Source organism: Coprinopsis cinerea (assembly GCF_000182895.1).
Source record: "Coprinopsis cinerea okayama7#130 chromosome 2 map unlocalized cont3.2, whole genome shotgun sequence".
NCBI lineage: Eukaryota > Fungi > Basidiomycota > Agaricomycetes > Agaricales > Psathyrellaceae > Coprinopsis > Coprinopsis cinerea.
The window spans coordinates 3528099-3554204 of record NW_003307543.1 but is presented as its reverse complement, the minus strand read 5'-3'; the positions used below and the strand labels follow the sequence as shown (position 1 = coordinate 3554204).

The window sequence follows — 26106 nt, the reverse complement described above, 5'->3', positions numbered from 1 at the left end:
TGAAATTTGGTATTTAGGTTGCTGCTCTATTCGGCTATTCAGTTATTTAGTCATTTAGAGAATCAGCGAAGTTCTCGTTCTGCCAGAGGGAGGCCGGTGGAGGGTGTCTCAAAAGTACCAAAAGTCATAGTGTTGCAACGACTGTGACATGATGGCGAACACTCCGATGTCACATCATTGGCAACTCCGAAGGGGGGAGCGTGACAAACTTTTGATCGTTTGATGAAAGTCGCGGGAGGTCGCGTTGCAAACTGCTGGGAACGCTCTCTCGCTCCTGTCACGCTCCCAAGATTTCTGTTTCGTCTCTTCAGAAAGGGTACGAGGGGCATGAAATGTAGACCAGTGGGTTATAAAACATTCATTGTTAATTTATATGTAGTTTACAGTCGTTTGCATAATTTCGTTCATGCTGGGGAAACAAAAAATCGGCCAAAAGGAGCCGATCAGTGATGCGATTGACCGGTCTGTGCAGCCAAGCCTCATCCAGGATGCAGCAGAGTGAGCAATTTCTTTCACTTCTACTTTCCGTGGTACCTCCTGAGCGAGGTTTTAGGGTCAGTGGTTGAAAATGATATAAAAACCATGAATTTTTGGCTTTCCGCTACGCTGGGCTTGGAGAAATTGACATCCTCTGGCGCGCTCGAACATGAGCCGAACCTATACGCACATGCCGCCATCACATCAAATTAGTTTTTCTGTTTGAACGACCTGAACGGAATTATGCAAACGACTGTATACGGTCAATCCACTCCCACTCATTGCGGAATGTCCAAACTACGTGGGATTTTTGCCTTTGCAACGAAAATTCTACCACTGATAACGCATTCCTCTGAGAAGCAATTGCTTCTCCGTTACAAAAGTTAAATAGAAAGCACTGTCGCGTTCACCTGCATAGGATTATATAAAAATCTGGGCCGATAAAGCAGCGCCTGGGCTGCGATAAGGTCCGTTGCAACACTATGACCGCGTTGCATACCGTTGTCAATGATAGTATTGCTTAGACCGAATTTGAATGCCAGTGGTTGACAATATGACAGCGATATCAATCTTTCCGCTAGAAGTTGAATCCCTTTCTGGTCAGCTTCGGCGCCGTCCACCATGGGCGCTCTCACCAGCGGTCACACTACTTTTCTGACTGAATTGATTGGGCGGGGGTTGAGCTCGTAGCTCAGCCTGCAAAGTAGGCTCCGAGGGCTGCAGCTGGACGGCACCCCGGGACCGTCATCCTCCAGGCCTGCCGCCCTCAACTCAGGTCTCCTTGCTTATCTCTGCCAGGCTTGCCTTGTGGCGAATGCGTCCTTACATCACTCAGCCATCCGGAGTTCGGAGCCCGTGTTGCCAGAAATAAAGGGTCGCTGAAACGGGCGAACGGAGCACGCGAAACGTGCTTCGAGTTTGTGGAGACGCAAACAAAAATGGATAGCGTGTGTGGAACATTCGGATAGAGGGCTACGGGCGGTCTTCCCTTGTGGGTCCGGTCTGAGGTTTTGTTTTCTTTCTACCACGACGACGACCACCTCCCTCCTGTGTTGGACGAGATTTCGAGGGCGTATCTGAATCGGTCGGTAGGGCGCGTGATTTCTCTTTGGCTTGGTACGGTGAGTGATTGGAGGTGATTGGAGCGTGTTGTGAGGCTGATTTGGGCCCTCAGCGCGATGGCAGGCCTCTTCCCGAACACGACTCTATCCTTTTCGCTATCGACGTCTTCGTCTCAAACGCAAAATTCAACTGCTACTTCGAACGTTACGGCCTCCCCACCTCCGACTTCTCGGCGCATCCCAACTGAAGTAATCGATCTCATCCTCTACCACGTACATGCGCAATCCCAGTCGCAACACCACCAGAACCCTCATTACTATTCTGGCAAATCGACATTACTGGCCTTTGCACGCGTCTCAAAGGCGTTCTACGAGAGGAGTGTGCCTTGGCTCTACCGAGATGTAAAATGGAATATCTCGAAACCCGAACGGTTCGTCAAGTTCCAGAGGTTTTGTCGGGCTGTTCAGCGCGGTGGGGCTGTCCTAGGAAGGTATTCTGTGGAAGAGGAGGCCGGAGCTGAGGAGAACGGGGATACCGAAAGGGAGACGAAGGAGCGTGAAACCGAGCTGGGAGCGTACGTGGAGAGTTTGGAGATCGTGAACGACCAACCGAGCGTGTACGAACTACACGTCCCGGCGTTCAACGCGTTCAGGAAGATGAAGAACCTCAGGCGGGTGGTGTTTATCGTTGGGCAGGATGATTCGACTCCGCCGTCTTCCTCACCGGTGGACGACCCGCCCAAGAAGAAGGGCGTGGATTGGAAGACAGATCTCTCGCGGACGGTACAAACGAACCTCTCGATATTGTTCACCCTTCCTTCCCTAACGTACCTCAAACTCTCGGGTATTCACTCCCTCCCATTTACGCTGCTCACCGCCTTCACTGCGATTCCATCGCTCACGCTTTCACACACCGATATCGACACGACGGACGAGACGGGTGTTCTGCGCCGGACGCCCCTGCCTACACCGGAGAGCATACGCCTGAGTGAGATCGAGATTGTGGGCGGTGTGAGTTCAAATTTGGTCAGGACTTTGGGGAGTGTGTTGAGTGTTAAACCGGGGGTGGTGCGGAGGCTTAGGCTAGTTAGCGACGTGGAGGATCTGGAAGGCGTTTTGGGTGCTACGGAGGAGAGATTGTTTGGAGCGCAGCTGCGGAGGAAGGAGGACGAGAACGAAGATTCCGACTCTGCATCTTCCGTTAGCGGTGGGAAGCCCAATAACCTCCAAATCTCCATCCCCAACGCTGACAAGAAAGGAACGCTGGGCGAGTGGGTGCTAGACCTCAACGGCGAGCGCGGTGGGTCGGGTTTTGGACCTGATACGCCGGCTGTGGAGAAGCAGATGGAGTGGAAGGTGGGGAAGAAGGGGAAGAGGTTCAAGATCCCGCATCTACAGGTGAAGACGACGAAGATTGTGGAACCTATTCAGCCGATGAAGTATCCTGCGTTCTCGAAGGCCGCGTGGTGCCTTATTGAAGCTGCGGGCACTTCGTTGGAGAGGCTGGAATGGGAGTGCTCGAGCGTGTTGCGTGAGTGTCTTGTTTATGGTTTAGTGAAGGGGTACTGATAATTGGATAGCGCTGTCGTTTAAGCCCATCAACCTTCACTTTCTGCGCTACACTCTTCGGTTCTTGACGGTCACGATTACCTACCCCTCGCCATCGTCCCGACGAAAAGCACAGCCCGTCCTCACCGATATCCTCGAGCTCGCGAAGCAGCTTTCAACGCCCGAAACCGTCCTCGAAGAGCTCGTCATCAAGTGTACATGTGTTGACCAGGACACCGCACCTCCCCCTGTTCACCCTTCGATGGTGGAGTCCAAGGCCGGCCTCGAGAGCTGCAACTCGTCGATGACGACGCTCGTAGGGTCTGACAAGACAGTCATCAGCTCCACCTCCTCAAATTCGATGACCGAACTCCTCCGTCTCCCCGATCGTTTTACCTCAAACACCCCAGGTCACAGTCCGCCTCCTCTGCCCATACAGAGTGCAGAGTACCTCAAGGAGTGGACGGCGTTGGATACGGTGCTGAAGGGGAAGAAGTATTTTAAAAAACTGGTATGGGTTGTGGTGGAGTTTGTGGCTGGGGGCGAGGGGCTAGGAGGAGGGGCGGGGGAAGGAGTTGATGTCCCTGAGCTACAGTGGTGGAAGAACCATGCGAGGAAGGTTGAGAAGCGGCTTGTTGGTGTGAAGGGGAGGGGTGCTGGTGTGCGGTGCTTCGTGAAGTGTGATTAGATTCGGTATACCACATTTTTGTTCTTGGAGATACGGACATGTCATTTCATCGTCGGGATACCTTTAGAGTAGTGTAGTGGGCAATTGAGCCTTTAATTAACTCAAGCCAAATACTGAGATGGGATAGGTACCCCCTTTCGATTGGAGGGTATTCTTAGCCCATGGACGCTGGACGTGCACCGATGGAATCCCTGCTTGACGCAAGACGCTAATGTTAGGCACCGTCTACTCAGCCATCCTCTCCAAGCTCTCTATACAAAGCTATACAATAACGTGTGAAGGCGGACAGTACTTAGTGGGACAGCCGCGGTGAATTTGAAGAGCCTGTGGATTTGAATCACCAAATCGTCTATTATGGGATCCGAATAACCACTTCGTGGCTTTGGTAGCGCCGCTTCCTCTCTGATTATCCGACGTTTAGACTCCAATTTGACGTCGCCTCGATGGTCGGTGTGCTCGGAGCCACAATTTTGAACCCTGAGCAACCAAATAGACCTGGCTGTATATAAAGCGCTTAGCGTCGTTGACGTGTCCTCCAGTCCTTCCCTTCGCAGTTTCCAGCTTTCCAGCACACCTTCCACTCGTTTATCCACCTCGCCCAACTATAACCCAGTAATAATGCGTCTCACCTCTGCCATCTTTGCTGCATCCCTCGCAGTCTCCGCCCTCGCCGCCCCTGCACCAGGGCTTGGCATCGCCAACTTCCAAACAACATACTGTGGAAACGGTGGCCAGACAGTGTGCTGCAACAAGCTTGAACAAGTCACCAGCCTCGACACTGGCGTCGGCAAGATCCTCGGCCTTTTGAACGTGAGCCTGAGCCAGGTTACGGGCTTGGTTGGTCTACAGTGCACAAGCATCAACGCACTGGGACTTGGTGGTGCCGTTAGCTGGTACGTGGACTCGTTCAATTTGGTTTTTGGGACGAGTAGAGAGAGCTAAGTATTTCGTCGCGGTATAGCACCCAGCAAACTGCTTGCTGCTCCAACAACAGCTACAGTGAGTCTCCCCTCTTAGTTATCCACGTCAGAGTATACTAATATTATTCTTTCAGATGGCGTCGTCGCTATCGGATGCGTCCCTATCAACATTAGCATCTAAGCTCTTTCATTCACGACTCTGGCCCACTCTACCTATAGACTACCTTCCTGTACCGCCTGTACATAATTTCATTGGGAGTTGCCAGCGTGGCGTTGATCACTTTGGCCTACATGCCCTCCAAGGAAAGTTTCTATTCACGCGAAATCCAAAAATGGCTACAGTCTTTGAAGCAGGAACCACAAGAGCCTGGGTGAGACTGCACCTTACAGCCGGCAAGTAGTCTCGTTTTCTTCGAAAGCCTTGCGTGCGTCATCTCATCTTTTAATTGCTTGGGCGCCTATCTTATCGGGTCAGAGATTTGTCAGCACTACAGCCACCTTGGGCTCCGCGTTTCGGCCTTTTCTTTTTTAACCATTTGCTATCGTGCACACCGATAACCACAATGCCTATTTCATGGCAAGTATTTCGACTGCTCAGAACTTGGACAATACTTACCTATTTTGCGCACTTAGGAGGGAAGGAAAGCCCTTTAAACAATTCTATATTCCTGAGAAAGCAGTCGGTGCAGCGTCGCACATTCGTGGCTTTCTATGTCCGCGATTTTTCAAAGCTCTGCAGTGTAAATGCGATGGTCTACTTAACTTTTGATCGTCGTCCGATTCTCGGTCCGGCAAGAAATAGACTGACTCGCTTGCTCCTTCCTTGAAGCTGGAAGCAAACCTCCCATGAACGCGAGCATCCTTCATCGCAGGCTTAATGCTATAGTACCGATAAGTTCTGTTTATTAAAGTTCTCTGCCGTCTACTGACTCGAGCGTAGTTCGTATGCCGAGCCTGTCCCTCTTCAGCAACGTTCTCCTGCGGCAGTTCCACAGCGTTATTGCAGTCATGATCGTCCAGTCCCGCCGCCTGGTTTCCTGCCAGCCTCCCAGTAAACGTTCAGCCTCATTGGTTTCTGCGCGAGCAGTGACCACACTTCGAGATCACAACCCGCGAAACCCCACAATATTCCGATAAAAGGGCGCTTTATATTCTTCCAAGTCAGCCTGCTGATCTCGAGGGTCTTCTTACAATTCATCCATCGCGTACGGAGAAGAGTGCGTTGAGAACCGTGATCTACCCACTAGACATATTCTTTATGCTTCTTTTCTTCGACCACGACGCTCGGCGCTCGCTTCCATCACCGTTCGAAGCTCGGGACCGCTGGAAATGCTTCTTTGACGTTCTCATGGGTATTTTGGGTTTCTGGGTATTAGAGGGAGACCGTTTGAGAGTGAAGCGGTCATCGGATATCCTGTATTATGTTGGGTATATCGTATTGCCCTGCTGAGTCGCTTTCACACTGTGAAACACTTCTATTCTTTCTGATTTTCCGAAGATTTTACAGTTCACCGTTATAATAACGGGCCTCGTCATCCTCAGGGGACGACCCAGAGCAAGTACCAATGCGGTCTCTACTCGTCGCAGGCTTCCTGATCTCCCGGGCGTTAGCCCAAAACCCGTTCGACTGGAACGGGATTCGCTATAGCTGCAAATGCTATGAAGGCGACTCGTGTTGGCCCTCAGAGTCGCTTTGGTCTGCCCTGAACGCGACTGTGGAAGGGAACTTGCAGAGAGTTATCCCTGATCCTGCGGTCTGCTACAATACGTTCGAAGGAATTCCGACGTATAACCAGGCTGCCTGCCAGGAGGTTACGAGGAACTGGAGTGGTCAGCAATGGCAGTAGGTGGAATGACTCGCCTCGTTTCGAATGTTTACTGATCCCGTTGTAGGAGCGACCGGGCTGTATCCAACCACTGGATCCTGTGGACCAACAACACCTGCTTGCCAACTAACAATCCCAATGCCCAGTGTACGATCGGCTACCTCCCCCGATACGTTATTCTTGCCAAGAAGAGGGAGCACGTCAAAGCTGGTATCGATTTTGCGAGGACGAACAACATCCGGCTCGTCATTCGAAACACTGGACATGATTTCATGGGTCGCTCAACTGGTTATGGATCGCTCGCCATCAACACCCACTCTTTCAAGGGTACGCCCATTCACACTGACACGAACTTAAATGCTGATCCCACTTGTTCGTAGACGTCAATTTCATCCGCAACTACAATGGACCTGGTGGTTACACCGGTGGCGCAGTGACTGTCGGTGCTGGTATCCAAGGGCGAGAGCTTCTCCGACTTGCGAATCAGCAGAATCCCCCGGTCGCGATCGTCACTGGAGAGTGCCCTGTAAGTCTCTCTGTCCGCTTCTGATCCGACACTTCAACTAACAGGATTTAGACTGTCGGTTTTGCTGGTGGCTACATCCAGGGTGGAGGACATGGTCCTCTCGCGTCGTACTATGGCATGGGTACGTACATCCAAGTATCTAAATTAAACCATGATCTCATTGCCTCTAGCTGCCGACCAAGCCCTCTCGTTCGACGTCATCACCGCTGATGGAGAATTCCGTACTGCGAATGCCGAATCCAACCCTGACCTTTTCTGGGCTCTCAAGGGAGGAGGACCATCGACGTTTGCCGCCATCCTCTCCGTCACAGTCAAGACGTTCCCCGAAGTCCCCACCGCTGGCGTCGTCATGACCTTCAACAGCTTCAACCCCGACGTCTCTTGGCGCGCATTCGCTGCTTTCCACAACCTCGCCAACCGATGGGTGGAGAACGGCATGTTCGTCTATTACGAACTCTTCGGACCGTTCCTCAACATCCGACCCTTCGTTGGCCCTAACATGAATGCAGCCAAGATCAACCAGGTCCTCCAACCCCTCTACGACCAGCTCAGGAGCATGAACGTGCAATACACAGCTACCGTACGCGAGTACCGAACCTTCTTCGACCTCTACATCGACCTCTTCCAAGACGAAGCCGCTGGTGCCAACTCGATCGTCGGAGGACGCATCTTCACCAAACAAGACATCGCCCAGCACGGGGACGAGATCGTTGACGCCATCCGACGCTCAGGCGGAGGCATTGTCGGGCACATCGTTGGACCAGGCTTCGGCGCGCCCAATGTGGACAACGCGATCCACCCCGCTTGGCGTAACGCGTCGTCGTTCTCCATCACTGGCGTCAACCTTCCCAACACCTTTACCTGGGCGCAGAAGGAGGCAGCGCAGAGGCAGTTGACGAACGACGTCGATGGTCCTATTCGGGATGCTAGCCCGTATGGTGCTGCGTACGTGAACGAGGGAAACCTGGAGGAGCCCAACTGGCAGGAGGCGTATTGGGGCAGCAACTACCCCAGGTTGAAGGAGCTGAAGGCTAAATGGGACCCCCAGGGAGTCTTCTATGCTAGGACGACCCCTGGAACGGAGCAATGGGAAGTTATTGATTGGGGCAGGAGGCTTTGCAAGAGGCCCAGCTAAGTGGGAATGAGTAGCGAAGTTAATCTCTGAAACGGCAGAACGAATGTAGTCTGGACGATTTTCAAATCCCACAATTCCTTAAGAACATACGCTGACTGGTGCACTGCACCTATGTGCTCGGCCGTGCCCAAGGTCCACCAGTTTCCGCACCCTCGCCGACCCTTCCGTTACTTTTGAAGATGAAACGTGCGGCTGTCAGGTGTGTTTACTATTTGAGATGGTTTCTTCCCGTATGAGCGTTCAGGGTTTTTCACATCAGCCAACCTGTTGAACGGCCTTCCTAAATCCCGCGGCAGATATGTGTGATGGTTGCTATCTTTCGAGCAGCTTAGATGGATTAAGGACAAGGGACCACGGTTATCTCGTGTTTCAACATTGACGATGTTTAGAGTTTCCTCTCGTACATATGCATTCGCTACATTATCTGGACGAGGCGGACGATATTTTGCGAGCCAAGCTAAATAGTGGTTAATTATTATCACAGTGAGATCACTGTCGTTCCTGATCTCCACGGTTTTCACTGACAATCTCTTTATGTAGGAAGTCAGCAGTCACGAGCAAGAAACACATACTGTTTCAACACGGCCTTTAAAAGGAAACCCTTGCCTAGCCTTGTCTGTTTGCAACTGCTGATCGTCCTTCAAATTCGAAGAATTGGGCGCTCAACGTCCGTCTTGGTCAGAGAATACCCCTATACGCCACTGACACATGAAACCCGACCTATTTAGGGCGGCTGATGCGGGAATTGTTACCGCGAATGGGCTTCCTGATAGATGGACGGAGAGGAACACGAAAAGATATAAGGATCGAAGGGTGAGCCCTTGAGTTCTCCTGGTCTCGTCCGGGAGCCTTCTGTGCTTAACTGTTGCCCAGTTTCTTTGCGCCACTCCAAGAGAATGACGCGTTTGGGGAGCTTCTTATCCTTTGGCTTTCTGACCTTCGCTCTGACCGTTCGAGCGACCAGTGGAGTACCGTTCCCCCCATCTATTACGCCGGCTCCTACCCCTTGTGAGATTCGTAAGTACATTTTCAACTCACCTAATAGTTCAACGCTAATTACCCTTGGCATTCCTTCGAAATAGCTCCTTCTCCATCATGTCCCGTCTTCAGCTGCGGCCAATGCCCAACGGGTTTGATACAGACGATCACTAGGCATGGATGTGCCTGTCCTCAGTGCGCATGTGCACCTCCCGTCCCTGTTCCAACCATCCGTTCGGATTGTCCCATGCCTTCCTGCGGCGCATGTCCGGACGGGTCCAGCATTGCCATCACTTCCACGGAACCCAACTGCCCACTTTGTACCTGTCTCCCCGTCCCCGCTCCGACCATCCGTTCAGTGACTGCCCTATGCCATCCTGCGGTGCATGCCCAGACGGCTCCAGCATTGCAATCACCTCCACTGAGCCTAATTGCCCTCTTTGCACCTGTCTACCCACCTCGACTGCCGTTCCTCCTCCCGGGTCATCTTGCCCTACACCTTCGTGCGGAGATTGCCAACCTCCCAAGACGGCTACTCTAACCATGATTGGGACAAAATGCCCTTCGTGCACCTGTGTGGTACCATCAAACACCTCTGCACCTGTGTCGTGTCCTACGCCTAGCTGTGCGGGGTGTGCTACAGGATCGACAGTAGCGATTACGACTCCGGCGGGCAAGTGTCCGAAGTGCACTTGCTTGCCCACAGGTACCGGAACGGCACTGAGGAGCACTACCACTCCTCCTCCCCTGTCCGATGTGGACGAGGATGCGGATGCGGAGGATGTGGAGAACCTTGGCCAGACCGGTGGAAGTGAGAGGATAGCTATTAGATCAGTTTTTACCGGCGTACTTCTGGGGTCGGTTGGTTTGTGGTTCTTCATTGGACGTTGAGTCGCATGCTGCCTGCTAGCTTTACGCCACAATAACCGAAATTCCAAGCCTCGATTATTAGTTTCCCGTACAGATGTATTTGGGTTGTTCATGATACTGACGAGCAAAATGTGCGATTACAATTGGAGGAGAGCGTATAATCATCTTAAACCGAAAAACCTCGACGCTGAGTTGCGTATAAGAATTCGGGTTCTAACCGTGGAGGACATACAACTTCCCTGTGGGTCAGGGGAATTACTACGTATGTCAGGTCGCGGCCGTTCCATCGAGCGCTCGATCCGACCAACTTTGCTGCGCATTTCTGATGGTGGAGCGGCTCTAGAGCGATGTTTTCGCAAGATGATTTCCGTGGTGCGCGCTTTGGGCTCCCACACCTCTCAAGAAAGGTATAAGTACGAGGCAGGTAAGTACGCCTGTTTGCTGATGTCAAGTTCCCATACTCTACACGCCAGACATGCCGCGTTTTACTCACTTTCCCTCTCTCGCTATCGCAGCCCTGTTTGCCATGGTCGCTAGCGCCCAATTGACGCCCGCGCCTACCGCAACCGGGGGACCTGTACCTGTCGGCGGACTATGTGGGCTAATAACCAGTATAGCTTCGTAATGTCCAACTGATTTATCCCTCTTTTCAAGGCGGCGGGTCGACGTACACAGGTCCCACTAGTTGTGCCAAGTAAGAGTCGATGTACGCCCTTTCTCGATCAGTCATACTCACCTTCTATTACCATTACAGCGCTGGAGAATGGCCTGCGACATGCCAGGCCAACGGAGATGGTGCGACCTTTCTCCCAATTCCCTTAATTCCATTCTGACTATATTGAACAGTTTCACGATGTGCTCCCTGCCCCATCTTCACTTGCGCACAATGCCCTACCGGATCGACCCATGCATTCACAAGCATTGGAACTCAGTGTCCTCAATGTGCTTGTCTTCCAGCGACGATGATTGAGCCTCCTTGTCCTGTTTTTACTTGTGCAGCATGCCCTAGCGGCTTTGGTCAGGCCATCACCTCGACTGGAAGCGGGTGTCCATTCTGCACCTGCACCCCATCCGCTCCCGGCATCAGTACACCTCCCGTCCCAGCCCCGTGCCCGACCTTTACCTGCCCAGGGTGCCCTGTTGGTTCCAAGCCAGGGTTGACTTCCTCTGGAAGCAGCTGTCCTACCTGTACATGTACTCCGGCAAGTGAACCCACCCCGCCTACCACCGAAATTGTCACCGTGCCTGCCGAAGCTCCACCCTGCCCCACTCATACCTGTCCTGCGTGCCCATCAGGATCGAAGCCAGGATTCACTTCGTCTGGAACCGAGTGTCCTACGTGTAGTTGCCTTCCAGCTGGTACATCAAAATCAGGGGCGTCTACTACCGCCTCAGAGTCGAGCTCCTTCACTGGTACATCAGGAAGCGAGGCGGATTCTGCAGTGAATGAATCGGGTGCGACTTCAAGAATTAGATGGGCATCAACCTTTTCAGTGGTTGTGAGCCTTGTTTCCGCAGTGGTCGTAGTAGGATAGTGCGTAGGGATCTTATTGGCTGCCGGTACTGCGTTGATAAGATATTCGAAAGCCAATGAAACTGATAATCATTCATAACATCCAGGAATGCCAAGTCACTTTGCCGGAGTGGTTAACGGGATCGCCTGCTATTGGCCTTCGGGTCAGGCAAAGCGGTTGGTCTTTGACCGCGTGTGTTCGAATCGCACAGGTGACGCACTTTTTGCATCTTTCTTTTTTTACCTCGCATCTCCGAGAATCGGAACCTCATTATGATTGTAGCCAGTGCACTTCCCGCCGTCTCCCTTGCCAATGGCTGCGAAAACGCAACTCAGGCCCCACTTTTTCGTTATTTTCTGAGGCACACGACATACCGCAGCTGGGTTCACTCAGATCTCCGATGTCATTGACGAGTCAGTTAGATGGAATAGTACGTATTATTCACGCAAAGACACGGTACTAAATGGAATGTCAATCCGCGGTTGGCTTTGGCGATGCTGCTCGAGGCACTGCGCCCGATTTCAAATACTCCCTACCATGGATTGGCTGCGTCGGGGTGGGCGAGTCGGATAGGGTTGGCGAGGTAGGTGGCTGGGATATGGAAGTGCAGCCGCAACCAGGACATCCATGAGGTGGTGTTGGCGTCAAGATGAGTTCCTCGTCTGGTGCACACGGAACACACCCTGGAATTGGGCAGTTCGGCGGGAAAGTCGTTGGAATGGAGCTTGGTACGCACGCACACGCTGGACAGTGCGTACCGATCGTGGTCATGGTGTTAGAGAGCGGTGGGGGACATGGTGCGCAGGGAGGGGGTAAGCATCTGGTCGTCGTCGGCTCTGGTTTCGGCGTCACACATACACAGTGCGGACATTGTGTCCCAGTTGACGTCAAGGTGACAGTCAAGGGAGGAATGCACGGGACACATGGGTAGGGAAGGCACGTCGTCGTACTAGTTGTGAATGTTGAAGTGGGACGACAGCTACACCAAGGGCACGAGGTCCCAGTGCTGGTCAAGATGTTCGAAGATCCTGGAGGGCATTTGGCGCAAGGTGGGATAGGACAGAACGAAGTCGTGGTTGGTGAGGGTTTGGTGGTGATTGTGATTGAAGGTGGTTGCGATGTTGTAGTGGTCGTCATTGGGGCACAACCACAAAGGACACCACATTGACCTGGGGTATGTGGAGGCCAGGTCACCGACGACCCTGGTGGACATGGCGGACAGGGATACTGGATACATGTCGTCGACGTCGGTGCTGTGGTAAGAGTGGGCCCAACGGGCGGGGCGGTGGTAAGAATGGGCGGTAAGGGTACCGTGGCAGAAACCACATAGACTAGAGTCAGTAGGAACAAAGGCTTCGCTCTGAAACCCTGCATGGTGGGCTTCTTGGGAGGAAGTGATGATTTTCAAATTAGCCTTTATAAAGATCTCCCAGGTCATGAGGTGTTTCCCATAACGCTGTTTAAGTGGAGAAGCGGGGTTCAGCGTGGGTTCTCCCGAGGTACTTGGTGTTCTGAGCCCTGGTGGTCCTTTGGCGGTAAGCCTGAGGATCGACGCTTCCCACAGTCGGTTCTTTGTGAATGGAGTTTCAGGCCCATCTCCGTCAGAAGGGTGTCAATGTCGATGAAAGTAAACCCGAGTTACATCTGCAAGAACCTTGAGTTTCGCCGCAAGCATGTCGGTTGCAGTTCTGGCAAACGAAAACGTTAAAAAGACGAGGCGGAAATTGAGCGGTGCTGGCAAATTTTGTGAGACGCAAGTTTGAGCGGAGTTCAAATGGAAGATTAGATTAGATTGGCGCCCGCCGGGGCTTTGAAATGAGGTGCCTGTACTTGACTCGGCGCTTGCTCGATACCCCATGATTTCCGTAAAGAAGACGTTTTGTTATCTGCGTTCCGGAAAGCCTCTACCTCTCAACTGTCAGCATCGTGAGGCTGACGACACAGCTCTTTAAAAGCCGATTACAGGCTTCCGTCATCCAACCAAACCAACTCGCCCTGTAGAGACCACCGCCATGAGAACGCCTTCTATCTCCTTCGTCCTTCTTGGTCTGCTTTCAGGTGCAATGTCTCATGAGACTATAACCTTCTACGACCTTGGCGGGATAGAGGCGAATTACTCAGTCTCCGCCTTCTCGACAGACACGGTCGGATTCACTCACTACGTCGCATCTGGCGTTCAATCCCAATATGCCGAAACGCTTGAGCCAGAAGGGAAAGTCGTGACAAGGAGCTTAGATACACCTTTTACGCACGTCGGTGAGTACCCATTTAGTATCACTCACAATCCCGCGACAGCTTGCTTACTGTCCATGAATCTAGTCACGTTCCAGGCGGATGCTTCACGGGTCGTGAAGACTGGCCATACGACCGTCCCGTTGGAACCCACTCAGTCCAGGAACGACGTCCAGTGGTCACTCGAATGTACCCACGATGTCGAGCGGAGCGGCTCGCATGAAGGCGAACCCGTGGTCTGCGTGAACAGGGCCATCGTCTCCCGACTGGAAGGAGGGTCAGTTAGTACTCAGCTCCATACCTTCACCGGCACGGCCTCTGCATTTGCGGTCTACACAAGCACACCCAAGCATCTGGAGGAAGACAAGGAAGAGCACAAGTCGGATGTCGTTGCTAGCGACTCTTTAAGCCCTGCCAGTTTGAACATTATTACCTTCGCTCTTGTATTATTTGGGGGAACCGCTGGTGTCCTATTCGTCATGTAGCCTATTACCCGCTCACCAAGGACTGGAGATATGCTCGTCTAGATCCTAAAATGCAATGATAGTCCAGATGTCTGATTCAACATGTCGGTCGGGAGGTACTTATCACAAACTCGGTTGAGGCTAACTGCGATCAGCGATGAATGCAGCGGCGCAGCGGGTTGTGGAGCTGATAGGCATCTATGTACCTACCGCGCGTCGATATATATATAGCCTCGAGAACGACCCCACCTCGCGTTGCAACCATGTTGCTTACCCTTACCACGAACGACCCATACCACGCGAACTACTGCACAGAAGAAGGCCAGGTGATTTACAAGGTGGAATCACCCTTCAAACTTGTTGGTCGAAAAGCAACAATCGATAAGATTGTCCCAAATGACAGTACGTGGCAGTCTACCTCGAGGTCGGCTCGGATACACCTTCTGACGCACGTTCGTAGCACCTGAGGGAGCGCAGGGCGAACCCGATATGCAGGATAGATTTACTCGTATAGGCTTGGTCGAGTTCAACACAGTCACATCATCGAAGATTACATGGGAGAACGTTATCCACGACACAAGCAAGTTCTTTCGCAAAGAAAGCATGGGGTGGCTGGGAAGGTACGTTCTCCTCTTCATTAAATCTAACTACACGCTTCACGATTTTGCAGGGATCGCATATTTACTGGCCCTGACGGAAAGGAATACCGCTGGCTCTTGCGAAACTCAAAGCCAGAGGTGAGTTCCTGGTTCGACTGAATTGCTTTAAAAAATTCCTGACGGGTCGCATTGGCTATTCGCACAAGCTCGTGCTAAACGACGACGAGCGGACATTGGTAGCCAAGTACCACCAGAAGCACCACGGCGTAGTTCAAGATCCCCGTCCTGCATCCCTTGAGATACTCCCCCCTGGAGAGCACATGGTCGATCTAATTATAGTCACACTCGTCTACATAGAGCTCCTGCGGAGGAATCGCGAACGAGCCGCGAAGAGCCCATAAAGTCGCGTCAGTGGAATATAAAGATAGTCGACGATCGATGGGAGTCTACCACCTCAGCCTGCCGTTAAAGGACATGAGGACTGGCAACGAGACACTCTTGGTACTTGCTTGGAACATTGTTTGCTACCCCTTTTTCGCAGTCTAATGATAATGATCTGTATACATTTTACAGGTCTGTGCTGTGCAAGATCACGGATTCGCTTCAAAGGACGCAGGTCGCGGAATGCCAAGGTTCTGAACCGAGAGGCAGGCATGTATTTATGTAAATTCTGCTCCAATGTATAAATACTTCAGGCGTCCACCTTCAAAACTTGACTCCCCTCTGTTGACACCGCCATGCTCCTGGTTCTATCAGGCAGCAAACCTTGGAACTCGGATTACTGCCATCCGAGTGGACAAGTTCTTTACAGAGTTGAGTCTCCTTACGCATTTACGAATCGGAAAGCGACGATCATGAAGGTCGTCCCCAGTGAAGGTAAGATATCCTTCTCTTTCTGCATGACATAGCTTAGCGAAACATCGCACCCTCCATTGTAGACGGGTCTCTGCAAGACAGATTCACGGCAATCGCAGAGATTGAATTCCATACCTTCACATCTTCAACTATTACAATCACTGGACAGGGTACCTACGACACGAAGTCGTTCTTTCGGAAGGGAGGGCTCAGCTGGAACGGCCGGTGAGTAGTAGTACATCAAGCACTACACTCCCATACCTCGGTCTTACCGTTCATTTCCTCCGAAGCGATCGAATCTTCACAGCTCCAGATGGCCTGGAGTACTGTTGGAAAATGGGGGGTCGCAAAGTCGAGCTGTACCGCAACAATCCGGCGAAGACGCTGATTGCGAAATACCACCTGAAGCATTATGGAATACTACGGGAAGCCCGGCCAGCGTCTTTGGAGATATTCGAGGAGGGCCAGGGTGTGGTAGACACGATATTGACAACCTTTGTTTATGTGGAGAAGCTTCGGAAGGACAGGGAGCAGAGATCGAGGAATTCAGGTGGTGGTGGTGGTGGAGGAGGAGGAGGAGGCTAAGTCGAGAGCGTAGTAGTGTCCCTATAGCACTCTCGTCATTCAGAACGCTAAAATACTGCAATGTCCCGTTAATAGACACTATGACTTCATTGTCACCACCTCTTAGACTCTAGACCTCCTAATCACGGTCTGACGGGAACGAGTATCGGAGTCGCAAACGAGCTGTGATGAGCTCCTCAAGTAGCGTCTGTGGCCGACTGATGGTAGACGGGCGTCTAAATCCTACGTGTCTCTCCCCAACACTTTTAGAATCGACAGTGACCTACGCATGCCTATCTCAGCGCCGCACTGTGCAGAATCACGGTCTCGTATTGACTCGGAAGAACACCGGCCAAGGAAGGTTCGAGAAGTTCAAAGATCAAGCTTCAGCGTATAAATACCTCAGGCGTCCCCCGAAGACATAACTTCACAGCACTCCCGCACTCTCTCACCCCCGCTGTCAACACTACCATGCTCCTCATTCTATCAAGCACCAAACCTTGGAACTCGGAATATTTTAATCCAAATGGACATATTCTCTACAAGGTTGTGTGCCCTTGGTCACTTTTTCATCGGAAAGCCACAGTGATGAAGGTGGTCCGTAGTGCAGGTCGGAAATTCACCCAGTTTGCACTGCGTCCTGCGCTAATGTCGGCGCTCTCACCGATAACCTCTTCTCTGTAGATGGGTCCCTGCAAGACCGATTTGCGACAATTGCAGAGATTGAGTTTCACAGCATCACATCTTCTAGGATAACGTTCGTCGGGCAAGGTACTTACGACACCGACTCATTCTTTCGAAGAGGGGGGTTCAGTTTGAGCGGTAGGTGAGCAAATTCACAACTTTCCACCCGTACCACCCGTCGGGGTTCTTGCCGACGTTGCTTCAGAAGTCGAATCTTCACAGCTCCAGACGGGCTGGAGTACCGTTGGAAAATGGGGGATCGCAAAGTCGAGCTATACCTTAACAATCCGTCAAAGACACTAATTGCAAAGCACCACCTCGCGCATTATGGGATACTTCAGGCCGCCAGACCAGCATCTTTGGAGATCTTTGGGGAAGGGGAGGGTGTGGTAGATATGATTTTGACTACGTTTGTGTACATGGAAAGGCTTAGAAGTGAGAAGGAGCGGAGGGCGAGGAACTCGGACAGCGGAGGCGCCTGGGGAAATGGAGGAGGAGGCGGAGGCGGAGGAGACTAAGTCGAGATAGCAGTGTCCCGATAGTGATCTCTCTCGTCACTTGTAACGCTAATACACTGAACAGCCCCATAGACGTTATGACTTCATGTCCATTGCTTCTTTGGACTCGGGTCTGTGGGGCTAGGGGTTCCTGCAAGGCTTTAAAGCTACAGGAACGGTTTTACGAGCTTACACGTCGTTCCATCCCTCCTCACGATGCAGCTCACTCTAACAGGAAATCGTGCATGGAATTCCGATTTCTGCGCTCCCGATGGGAGACTCTTATACCGCGTTCGGATGTCGAACCGTAAAGCCTCCCTCTTCAAAGCCACCTCAAGTGGTGCGTATCAAATTCATTCAATTCACTGACGCAACCTGAACTTCTCGAGGCTGACTCGTGTCCTGGTGTACATGTACTTGCACAGGTCAGCTCGCAAATCTGGCAGAAATCGAATTTCACGCCGTCAGGCCAACCAAAATCACTGTCCCTGGAAAGGGTGTAACGAATTCAACGGTATTCTTCAGGAAAGGTAGACTGGGTTGGAAAGGACGGTATGTACAACTTGAGGCCTGCAGCACATGACGTCATCTGAATGGGACTGGACCCCTATCTGACCCACGGGCGCTACGGCTACCCCAACTGACAGAGACCGAATCTTCACCGGGCCCAGCGGCCTCGAGTATCGCTGGAAGCTGCATAAAAAGTTCTCTGAGCTTTACACCAACGATATTGCTAAAGCGTTCGTTGCGCGATACCACCCTCGAACCAGTCACTTCCTTCAGGCGTCTACACCGGCGTATTTGGAAGTTTCTGAAGGAGGGCTGGAGATGCTGGACTTGATCATCATTACTTTTGTGTACATCGAGAAGATCAGGGAGGAGAAAGGTGCGAGAGAAGGAGGAGAGGAAGCTGGCGATTTCGGTGATGGAGGTGGAGGAGGAGGTGGAGGTGGGACCTGAGGCCTGAGATTGTGCAGATATGTGCCTAGCTACTTACATACATGGTGTGCGCACTTCCCATATTCAAGTAACGAATCCGTCAAGGAGGAGACGACGATGATCATAATCCTTATCTTTGAATGCACAGCCTCTCCAGCCCCTATTCTCCTCCCATCACCATCACCATGATCACCAGCAGCGGCTGGATACATACGGCGCCCTGAACACTGTGTAGACGACAGTTCATGGTTGGCAATTTGTCGACAATCGTCATTCGTTTCATCGTCGACTATGTCTCGCTGTTGGCTCGCCCTGGACCTCTTGACTCACGTAGGCTCTCCTGGACCGTCACGGTTTCTTTGGTTTTTTCTGGACTATCATCATCCTCGAGAGGGCTTCTACCAAAGGATTCCACGTCCTACATGTCCAAAACGCTCAAAACATCTCAGGCGTGCACAAAACGTGTCTGTCATTATAGTACTCCAGTCCAATCACCCTCGCGTTGCCACCCTCAGGCTGCACGCTCGCACTCCACTGACACTGACAACGACTGTACCGCCCTCGGATGTGAACAACCGACACGATGCCACTCGGCGCTCGCTCAGAAACAATTGTCGTCGTCCTCAGGGTACCCTTTGCTCATTCAACGACACCTGAAACACATCAACCATTAAATTACATAGATTCTCGGATCCTCGTTCCTCGTTGCGATTCAAGGAAGATCTTTTTGATATGGGATATGTATTATGGGCGTCGCCTCGCTACGAGGTCCTGACACTGACCATGTGCTGCGGACTCGGAGCGCCGCGGCGGTGTCACCTCGTCTCTCGAGACCCTGGAAGTCTGCCACTGAGGGCAGGTATAATAGGGCGCGGTGAGGGGATCTCGTCCCATCACTTCTGCCTTTGTCTTCCACCCCACAGAGAGCTCTCTACGCCTCGCTAGCTATCCCTACTCTGCGTCTGCGCCACATTTATTAGCCACTTCACCGCCTAACCACTATTACATCGCCGCATCTAGGCCCTACATCGTCGACCACCCACAACTTATCAGGCAGGCACGATGAAACTCATCCTCGAGAACGACACGCCATGCAATACCCGCTACACAGACGAGACCGGTCGGATACTCTACCAAGTCAGCACATCCGGCAAGTACATCAAGTGTAAAGCCAACCTCGAGAAGCTCGACCTCAGACAGGGTATGTTAAAACATTCCTTGGCCTCCACTTACACCCTCTACGAGCGATGGCACATTAATACTCCTATGATCCATTGGCATCCGAGTCTAACACAACCTCACCTCCCCTCACCGGCCTCACCCACCAGGCAAGTTCATACCCTTCGCCAGCATCGACTTTCACAACTTCAAAGACGACGTCCTCCGAATCGGCCAAAACTGGGAAACCAAATCAGGCGACTTTTTTCGGAAAAAAGGGTTCAGTTTTTACGGGCGAGACAGGATATTCACCGCTCCAGATGGGAAAGAGTATCGATGGGAGATGCAGGCTGATCGAGCAGAGGTACGTGTGTGTGTCCAATTCTATGTACCATGCGTAATTCAATGTACCATTTGGCATTTCACCCTCGTCGACTCTTCCTTCATTCCTGATTCCCGACTAATTCGAATTCGTTTTACCGTGACGTTCCAGCTGTACATGATGGACGAAGCCAAAACCCGCATCGTCCGCTACCACCGCAAAAAATACGGAATCTTCCACGACAAAGCGCCCGCCTCGCTCGAAATCGAGCCATGCGCTGAAGGAATGATGGACGTCATCATGCTCACCTATATCTACATCGAGTATCTCAGGAATGAGAGAGACGAAGCTAACTCGAAGATCGCGGCGGGTAATATCAAGGATTCTATGAAGCCTTGATTCATGAGCAGTGGCCGATGGGAGGTTTTCTTGTATTAGTATGGACGCTGTATGACTGTAATATGTACTTTAATTTATACCTGGGCATATGGATACGAACTATGTAAAACTCAAAATGCAGAAGATTGGCTTACCATGCGCAGTCCGCCGGAAATTCCTCAACTGAAGCTCGCCACACCCTGTCTACCTCGTAGCGCCGTTTGCACTGCCGCGGATCACGAAGCTGACGTCGGACGGCGCACTGAGAGCGGAGAACGGAGAACGAGGATAGTAAGCAGCACAATATAATTCCAAAGCAGTAAGCATAAGAGTACACACAGGCAGGTAGTAGTAGGATGGGGGTAGTGGTCAATCAAAGAGGAGCGCCGCCAGTCAGGGGTGGATGGGTGAGCAGGGGACTCGGATCAAAGGGGAAGAGGGAACGGGAGGAAGAAGGATATAGGGATCGGGTTAAGGGAGGACGAAGAAGGGAGAAAGAATCGGATGAAGATGAAGGGACGTGAGGGGAATCAGGGGCGTATCAACAGGAAACACCATCACCCCGTAGTAGCTAGAAGCACAACCCAATAATCGAACAAATAAATACGGTAAAAGGGTTAGGCTAGGGATATACAAACGCGTTTTTCAACGACACAAACCACAGAACAGCGACAAGGGGATAAGGATATCGATAAAAAACGAGGATCCAGCAAAAAGAAAAAAAGGGGCCAAAGCCCCGACTATATGTAACACACAGGTGAGAAGCGGAACCAGACCGAAACACACAGAAGAAAGTTTAAAAAAAAGGGGATCAGCACTGTACGTGAGGAAGAGTTCGTTCGTGAACAAGAAAAACGGCAGCCAGGCGTTTGATTTTACAGTGGATATGGTATCATGCGCCTCGTTCCCATTTACTCATTCGCAACCTAGGAAAGAGGTCGGTAAACTACCCCTGGGGAAGACGGGAGAATACACACCTTCAGAACCCTCCTCGGTTCATCATCGTCGACGCTATACGTCGTGTCCCTCTCGCCGGCCTTGGCTTGATCGAACGGGTTAGGCAAGGGCGTGCTGGCGCTAGCAGCCGAGACAGGTGGGTTGGGCGCAGACGCCGGGGCATCATCCGACACTACATAGCCTCCATACGCATCCATCTCATTATCTGGCATACTTGGTTGACGTTGATGAGTCGAAGCACCAGCGGGGTAACCTTGCTGATACGCCGAGGACGCGTTGGGCGGCATGGCTGGGTAAGGTCCATAATTGTCGTGGCGAGAATTGTAGTACTGCGAAGCCGTGGTCGAGGGAACACCGCTGTATTGAGATGTGCTTTCGTGGCTCGTCAAGGACTTGTTGCGCTCGAGGGTGGGGTTGTAGCCTTGGTCGTAGCCGCTGGAGGACTGGGACTGATACTGCGAGGGGCCGCGCGCGAGGCCAGCAGCACCGGCGCCGGCGACGTGGGCTCCCATACCAGCTGCTTCGAGGATGTCGTGGTCGTTCGGGCGTCCATAGGCAGGTTGTTGATGGCTTGGAGCGGCAAATGCGGGGTAGGGCGAACCGCCGTCTTGAAGCGCTTGACCATAGTTGTCGCCGTGCCTCATGCTCCTGGCCCGCGCAACACCGATACCGGCGTTACCAGCACCAGTTGCGCCATAGTCGAACACTTCTCCAGGGGCAGGTCCTCGACCAATTTCGCGCATTCCATAGCTCTCCGCATGCGACATAGGGGATTGGGCGTAGGTGCCGTGCGACGAGGCATCCGAGTAGGCGCCGTACCCAGCGGCACCTCCGCTGGTGTTGTTTCCGTAACCACGGTTGTAATCGTCGTCGTCGTCGAGGAAGCCAGCGGGTGGTTGGGCAGCAGCGGCCTCACGCGCAGCCTCTGCGATCTCGCGATCAAACTTCTTGGCTCGTCGTCGTCGAATGCCATTGGTCACAACAGCAATAATGATAGCGAGGACGATGAGACCAACGACACTGAAGACACCTGCTACAGCGCCGGTATTTTGGAAGAACCTGGGTAAGATGCCGGGTTAGCATTTGGACGTTGATAGAAGACGAAAAAGGAATGGGAAGGGCTGATTCGAAGAGTAAAGGGGGAGTCGCTTCCGGTGGTCCGCGGATGTCAGGAAATGAAAGGCCCTTGCAATCGGGCGTCGGGCGCGCCACACCAGGCTCGCGCTGGTAATAAGAGCGGGCGTGGGTGGTAATACGGGTCTCCGGATCTCGTCCGCCTCCTCTTTTCCACGGATTCCAAAAATAAGAAGAGATAGAGCCAGCTCCCGGCAAAGTACGACTCGGGTGCGAAGGCGAGCAAATCAATCCAACAGAAGTTTGCAGGAACGGGTACACAGCGCAAATTCTCGCACGGCAAAACACAAAAGCGCACTCACCCTTTCCCATCCGACGAAGGCTCCAGCGTCGCTGAAGGCACAATGCTACGACTCCTAGTGACAGTCTGGAACGAGGTAACGACGTTAGGCGTTGAACTTGTGGTGTCCGTATCGGCCGACGTGGGTGTCAGCGTGGGTGTCGTTGAGGAAGACGTCAGCGTCGGCGTCGTGCTGGACGAGGTGGGCGTTGAACTCGACGACGGGGGCTCTGTTGAGGACTCGTCGTCATCGTCTTCGTCGTCGGTCTGCGTCGAGGTGGGCGTGGGCGTCGAGGTGGGAGGCTCGCTCGGAGTGCTTGTCGGCGGGGGCGGGGGCGTCGGGGTCGAGGTCGGGGTGTCCGAAGTCGGGCCGTCCGAGGTGGTGCTAACGCAGACTTAAAAAACTGAACCAAGTTGAAGTAGATTCCAGAGCAGCGTACATTGGAGGGGTAGTGTCCGAAGCTATACAGCATTTCGTCGGTTAATATCATCAACAACCAAATCGGAAGCCTTGGCTCACTTTCAGACATAATTGCGGGGTATTTCTCGAGTTATTTGATAAATACTGACAGGATTTGGGGTAAAGGAATGTGTATCCGCCTCGACTGGATGGGAGAAGAGGGCGGAGGTCTGGAAAGAGGGCGATTGGCAGCGCAGGTGAGAAGAACGACAGGAAGTCACACCGACAAGGGAAAGAAGCAAGAACCAGGCCCGCGAAAACACTGCCCGAATCGGATATCAGCTTACCTAACCATCAATCACAAGACTCATCACATCCATGATTGGAAGGTCTCGTTCCTCCGAGTCCGCTTTTATTCCGTCTTGAAACGATCCAGTCAAGGGCCATTTTCAAGGCTTTGCGGGATAGCAGGCACTGTTTTGTAGACAGGTAACGTCTCTATCTAGTCTGTGCCTAACCAGCGGTATGTAGTCGCCACCCTACTCCACTGAACACCTCCACCAACTTCGCCTGCGCCAAGGCCTTGAAGAAGGCGTCTGGAACTCTATTGGCACAATGCTCGTTGACAACTCCACTCTCACTGCTGCTTAGGGACGTCAACAGTCTCGTACGACAGGTTTTGGTGCCGACCACCTTGGACATTGCGTCAGCCGCCAACGTCCAACGGTCGAGGTCGATCCTGGTTCAGATAATCCTTGATCATCACAGCGACACGCTGTGTAGCCAATATGCCATAGCAACTTTAAATTGGCTTTTCATTCACGTTCCGCCGGACTTTGCATCGATCGCATTCCTTGTGACCATTCGCCGCGTATAGCCCTGAAGTTTATTCTTTTCGAAGTTCCTCCATCCATCGCCTGCTGTTGTCCGCCTTCAACGTCCCTCTCTCGCCTCTCTCATAGGCCACCTTGACTGTGTCCTTTGGTGTATTCGTCCGGACTATGTGTCAATCGCACTCCAACCACCTCGTGACAGCTTGAACGTATCTTTCACCTGAATAACTCCTCCATCCAACGCCGGGGAAAGAAACCATTCTACTTCCCTCATCGACCGACTTGTTGGTGCCCTCAGGTTGATCATTCTCCCCCTCCAACGATTCCATGCCTCAGAATACACTGCCCGTCCTCAGAGTACACTGCCCATCCGTTGAACAGAACCTGAATTCAATCCTGTGTGCTTCTAGAGGGATTCCAAATTTCATCACCGCCTCCCCATCGCCACCCAGAGGTGTGTACTCGTATTACGTCTAATCATAGATGTGCCAGCTCCCCCTCGTGGCGTCTTCCATCGGCTGACTGGACTGCAGGACCTGGTGTCGATATTCTCACTTATCGCATTCACTGCATGCATTCTAAGCAATAACCATCAATAAAATGATCTACAGAGCCTCTCCTGTTTCCTCCTTACCATCTCCTCCCCACCATCAGGACCCACTAACAACCGCCATAGCGCTAATCCGATTCGCATTATCCAAATCCTCGTCGCTCTTCTTCTGCCTCAAGCACTCCATATATACATACGTCAAGACCACGACATCCACAATCCCCTCAGCGCTGGGCTGGATTTCAAAATACGCAGGCGACTTGTCGTGGAAGATCCCGTATTTCTTGCGGTGGTACTTGCCCATCAGAGTCTTGGATGCGTCGTTCAAGCAGAGCTGTACGATCCATCGAGGTCGTAGAGTAAGGTTGAACGAGGTCGTCAGATTGGATGTTGCAAGGTCAGAACTTAGACGATGCGCCGCACCTCTGAACGATCAGACTGCATCTCCCATCTATACTCCTTCCCATCCGGCGCAACAAACGTTCTCTCCGAGTCATACTTTCCTTCCTTCAGGTACTCGTCCGCGTTTACCTGCCAATCACCCACCAAAATCCTTAGCACGTCCGATTTTAAGCTTGTACCCGACATCTCTATTTCGGCAAAAGGCACGAGCTGACCTGTGTATGTGTAGTTCGATCACGGATTCAAGTTAGCGGCTATCTGAAAGATCGTTCACCAGGGCTATGCCTCTGGAAGGTACTGTATTTCTAGCAGAACGAAAGCTCACCTTTCCCGTCTTCACCCGCCTTTTCAATCAAATACTTGTTCTCCGAATACTTCCCCGCGCTCTTCACTTTATACAACACCTTCCCTTCTTCATCGGAGTACGTCGCGTCGAAAGCGTTGAAGGGCGAAGAGTTTGGCTCGATGATGAGTTTCATTACAGCCTCTTCCTTTCTGAGAGAGACGAGCAAGGGTGTTGACAGTGGATTGGATGCACGCACACCCACAAATATGTATAGTATAAGTACCAGCCCCCTCCATTTGTTATCAAGCAGTGCATGGGCGGTGATTGATAGAGGTTGCCAGCCAAGTAGTTCTAGCGCTGATGACGATATTCTTCCGCCTCACTTGATCTCGTTGCAACTTCCTATGAATCTTTGTTACGGTTGGGCAATACCCTGGTCTCTGATGTGCGCCCGTGTTATCGATGTGACATGCCAGGTCACCCGTTAGGCGCCCGAGCGCGTGGTAGCGCAAGCGGTCGAGAACTCAAATGCTTGGGGACAGATCAGCTTCCCTGCGATAGGACCATTGCTTTGGTTGTACAGCCATTCTTGTCCCTTTTCTAGGCTCTAGCTCTTTTGGGAAATCCATGTCCTCGTTTACCTCGTATGACCCTTAGTAGATCATCGTTCGTATACCCAGTTCTCTTGGAAGGACACATGGCATGACATCATATCCCCCAGCTCAATATAGCTAGGCGCCCAAGACACGTTCACTCCACGCCCGAGGCTTTGCAGTGAGCTGTTTTCGAGGCTACTCCAGAAACAAGACAGCCCTGAATCGATTGAACCATATTGGGCGAACGTAACATGCCCCAAGAGAACTCCTCTTTGAAGTTCGACAGTGCACCATAATATTCCGGTTGGTCGGCGCCAGCTGCGATCGATAATAGGCGCCTGGAAAGAACGTGGACACCTCAAGGCGTTCGGAGGACATTCCATCTCCTACAACACCATACACCTGTGATGCAGGGAAGCCACGATCATCGATG

The 26106-nt window shown here is 52.2% G+C and overlaps 16 protein-coding genes and 1 non-coding gene across 17 annotated transcripts; 13 read left to right on the top strand and 4 right to left on the bottom strand.

The window, feature by feature from the left end:
* Window positions 1-1655: 1655 nt before the first annotated feature.
* Window positions 1656-3774, top strand: CC1G_04894 (hypothetical protein; the record flags this gene model as incomplete). The annotated part of the gene is made up of 2 exons (XM_001840998.1): window positions 1656-3069; window positions 3119-3774. 2 exons carry the CDS (start codon window positions 1656-1658, stop codon window positions 3772-3774), a joined length of 2070 nt encoding a protein of 689 aa, XP_001841050.1.
* Window positions 3775-4313: 539 nt separating this feature from the next.
* On the top strand, window positions 4314-4875 carry CC1G_04893 (hypothetical protein; the record flags this gene model as incomplete). The annotated part of the gene is made up of 3 exons (XM_001840997.2): window positions 4314-4667; window positions 4736-4773; window positions 4829-4875. The coding sequence occupies exons 1-3, from the start codon at window positions 4393-4395 to the stop codon at window positions 4873-4875; spliced, it is 360 nt and encodes a 119-aa protein (XP_001841049.1). The 5' UTR covers window positions 4314-4392.
* A 1240-nt stretch (window positions 4876-6115) lies between these two features.
* CC1G_04892 (FAD binding domain-containing protein) lies at window positions 6116-8181 on the top strand (the record flags this gene model as incomplete). Its single annotated transcript, XM_001840996.2, has 6 exons — window positions 6116-6122; window positions 6237-6537; window positions 6588-6847; window positions 6901-7046; window positions 7098-7167; window positions 7217-8181. The coding sequence occupies 6 exons, from the start codon at window positions 6116-6118 to the stop codon at window positions 8179-8181; spliced, it is 1749 nt and encodes a 582-aa protein (XP_001841048.2).
* A 305-nt stretch (window positions 8182-8486) lies between these two features.
* Window positions 8487-9333, top strand: CC1G_04891 (hypothetical protein; the record flags this gene model as incomplete). Its single annotated transcript, XM_001840995.2, has 5 exons — window positions 8487-8489; window positions 8722-8795; window positions 8910-8994; window positions 9146-9189; window positions 9264-9333. 5 exons carry the CDS (start codon window positions 8487-8489, stop codon window positions 9331-9333), a joined length of 276 nt encoding a protein of 91 aa, XP_001841047.2.
* Window positions 9334-9528: 195 nt separating this feature from the next.
* On the top strand, window positions 9529-11190 carry CC1G_04889 (hypothetical protein; the record flags this gene model as incomplete). The annotated part of the gene is made up of 4 exons (XM_001840993.2): window positions 9529-9970; window positions 10784-10824; window positions 10876-10971; window positions 11029-11190. 4 exons carry the CDS (start codon window positions 9529-9531, stop codon window positions 11188-11190), a joined length of 741 nt encoding a protein of 246 aa, XP_001841045.2.
* Window positions 11191-11658: 468 nt separating this feature from the next.
* CC1G_20037 lies at window positions 11659-11760 on the top strand. Its single transcript has one exon. It is a non-coding gene; the product is annotated as a tRNA-Ser (tRNA).
* A 254-nt stretch (window positions 11761-12014) lies between these two features.
* CC1G_04887 (hypothetical protein) lies at window positions 12015-12314 on the bottom strand (the record flags this gene model as incomplete). Its single annotated transcript, XM_001840991.2, has 2 exons — window positions 12015-12226; window positions 12302-12314. The coding sequence occupies 2 exons, from the start codon at window positions 12312-12314 to the stop codon at window positions 12015-12017; spliced, it is 225 nt and encodes a 74-aa protein (XP_001841043.2).
* Window positions 12315-12522: 208 nt separating this feature from the next.
* CC1G_04886 (hypothetical protein) lies at window positions 12523-13218 on the bottom strand (the record flags this gene model as incomplete). Its single annotated transcript, XM_001840990.1, has 2 exons — window positions 12523-13113; window positions 13186-13218. The coding sequence occupies 2 exons, from the start codon at window positions 13216-13218 to the stop codon at window positions 12523-12525; spliced, it is 624 nt and encodes a 207-aa protein (XP_001841042.1).
* Window positions 13219-13555: 337 nt separating this feature from the next.
* CC1G_04885 (hypothetical protein) lies at window positions 13556-14260 on the top strand (the record flags this gene model as incomplete). Its single annotated transcript, XM_001840989.1, has 2 exons — window positions 13556-13799; window positions 13863-14260. 2 exons carry the CDS (start codon window positions 13556-13558, stop codon window positions 14258-14260), a joined length of 642 nt encoding a protein of 213 aa, XP_001841041.1.
* A 242-nt stretch (window positions 14261-14502) lies between these two features.
* On the top strand, window positions 14503-15239 carry CC1G_04884 (hypothetical protein; the record flags this gene model as incomplete). The annotated part of the gene is made up of 4 exons (XM_001840988.1): window positions 14503-14641; window positions 14700-14859; window positions 14910-14976; window positions 15045-15239. 4 exons carry the CDS (start codon window positions 14503-14505, stop codon window positions 15237-15239), a joined length of 561 nt encoding a protein of 186 aa, XP_001841040.1.
* A 336-nt stretch (window positions 15240-15575) lies between these two features.
* Window positions 15576-16278, top strand: CC1G_04883 (hypothetical protein; the record flags this gene model as incomplete). The annotated part of the gene is made up of 3 exons (XM_001840987.2): window positions 15576-15714; window positions 15777-15918; window positions 15984-16278. The coding sequence occupies 3 exons, from the start codon at window positions 15576-15578 to the stop codon at window positions 16276-16278; spliced, it is 576 nt and encodes a 191-aa protein (XP_001841039.2).
* A 914-nt stretch (window positions 16279-17192) lies between these two features.
* Window positions 17193-17459, top strand: CC1G_04882 (hypothetical protein; the record flags this gene model as incomplete). The annotated part of the gene is made up of 1 exon (XM_001840986.2): window positions 17193-17459. The coding sequence occupies one exon, from the start codon at window positions 17193-17195 to the stop codon at window positions 17457-17459; it is 267 nt and encodes an 88-aa protein (XP_001841038.2).
* A 195-nt stretch (window positions 17460-17654) lies between these two features.
* CC1G_04881 (hypothetical protein) lies at window positions 17655-18398 on the top strand (the record flags this gene model as incomplete). Its single annotated transcript, XM_001840985.2, has 3 exons — window positions 17655-17778; window positions 17864-17990; window positions 18086-18398. The coding sequence occupies 3 exons, from the start codon at window positions 17655-17657 to the stop codon at window positions 18396-18398; spliced, it is 564 nt and encodes a 187-aa protein (XP_001841037.2).
* Window positions 18399-19439: 1041 nt separating this feature from the next.
* Window positions 19440-20256, top strand: CC1G_04880 (hypothetical protein; the record flags this gene model as incomplete). Its single annotated transcript, XM_001840984.1, has 3 exons — window positions 19440-19578; window positions 19706-19899; window positions 20029-20256. 3 exons carry the CDS (start codon window positions 19440-19442, stop codon window positions 20254-20256), a joined length of 561 nt encoding a protein of 186 aa, XP_001841036.1.
* Window positions 20257-20529: 273 nt separating this feature from the next.
* On the top strand, window positions 20530-21033 carry CC1G_14038 (hypothetical protein). The gene has a single exon (XM_002911954.1). It carries the CDS (start codon window positions 20592-20594, stop codon window positions 20757-20759), a length of 168 nt encoding a protein of 55 aa, XP_002912000.1. The 5' UTR covers window positions 20530-20591; the 3' UTR covers window positions 20760-21033.
* A 113-nt stretch (window positions 21034-21146) lies between these two features.
* On the bottom strand, window positions 21147-23136 carry CC1G_04879 (hypothetical protein; the record flags this gene model as incomplete). The annotated part of the gene is made up of 5 exons (XM_001840983.1): window positions 21147-21161; window positions 21213-22251; window positions 22629-22991; window positions 23047-23068; window positions 23127-23136. 5 exons carry the CDS (start codon window positions 23134-23136, stop codon window positions 21147-21149), a joined length of 1449 nt encoding a protein of 482 aa, XP_001841035.1.
* A 1353-nt stretch (window positions 23137-24489) lies between these two features.
* CC1G_04878 (hypothetical protein) lies at window positions 24490-25270 on the bottom strand (the record flags this gene model as incomplete). The annotated part of the gene is made up of 3 exons (XM_001840982.1): window positions 24490-24723; window positions 24813-25006; window positions 25117-25270. 3 exons carry the CDS (start codon window positions 25268-25270, stop codon window positions 24490-24492), a joined length of 582 nt encoding a protein of 193 aa, XP_001841034.1.
* Between the last annotated feature and the right edge of the window lie 836 nt (window positions 25271-26106).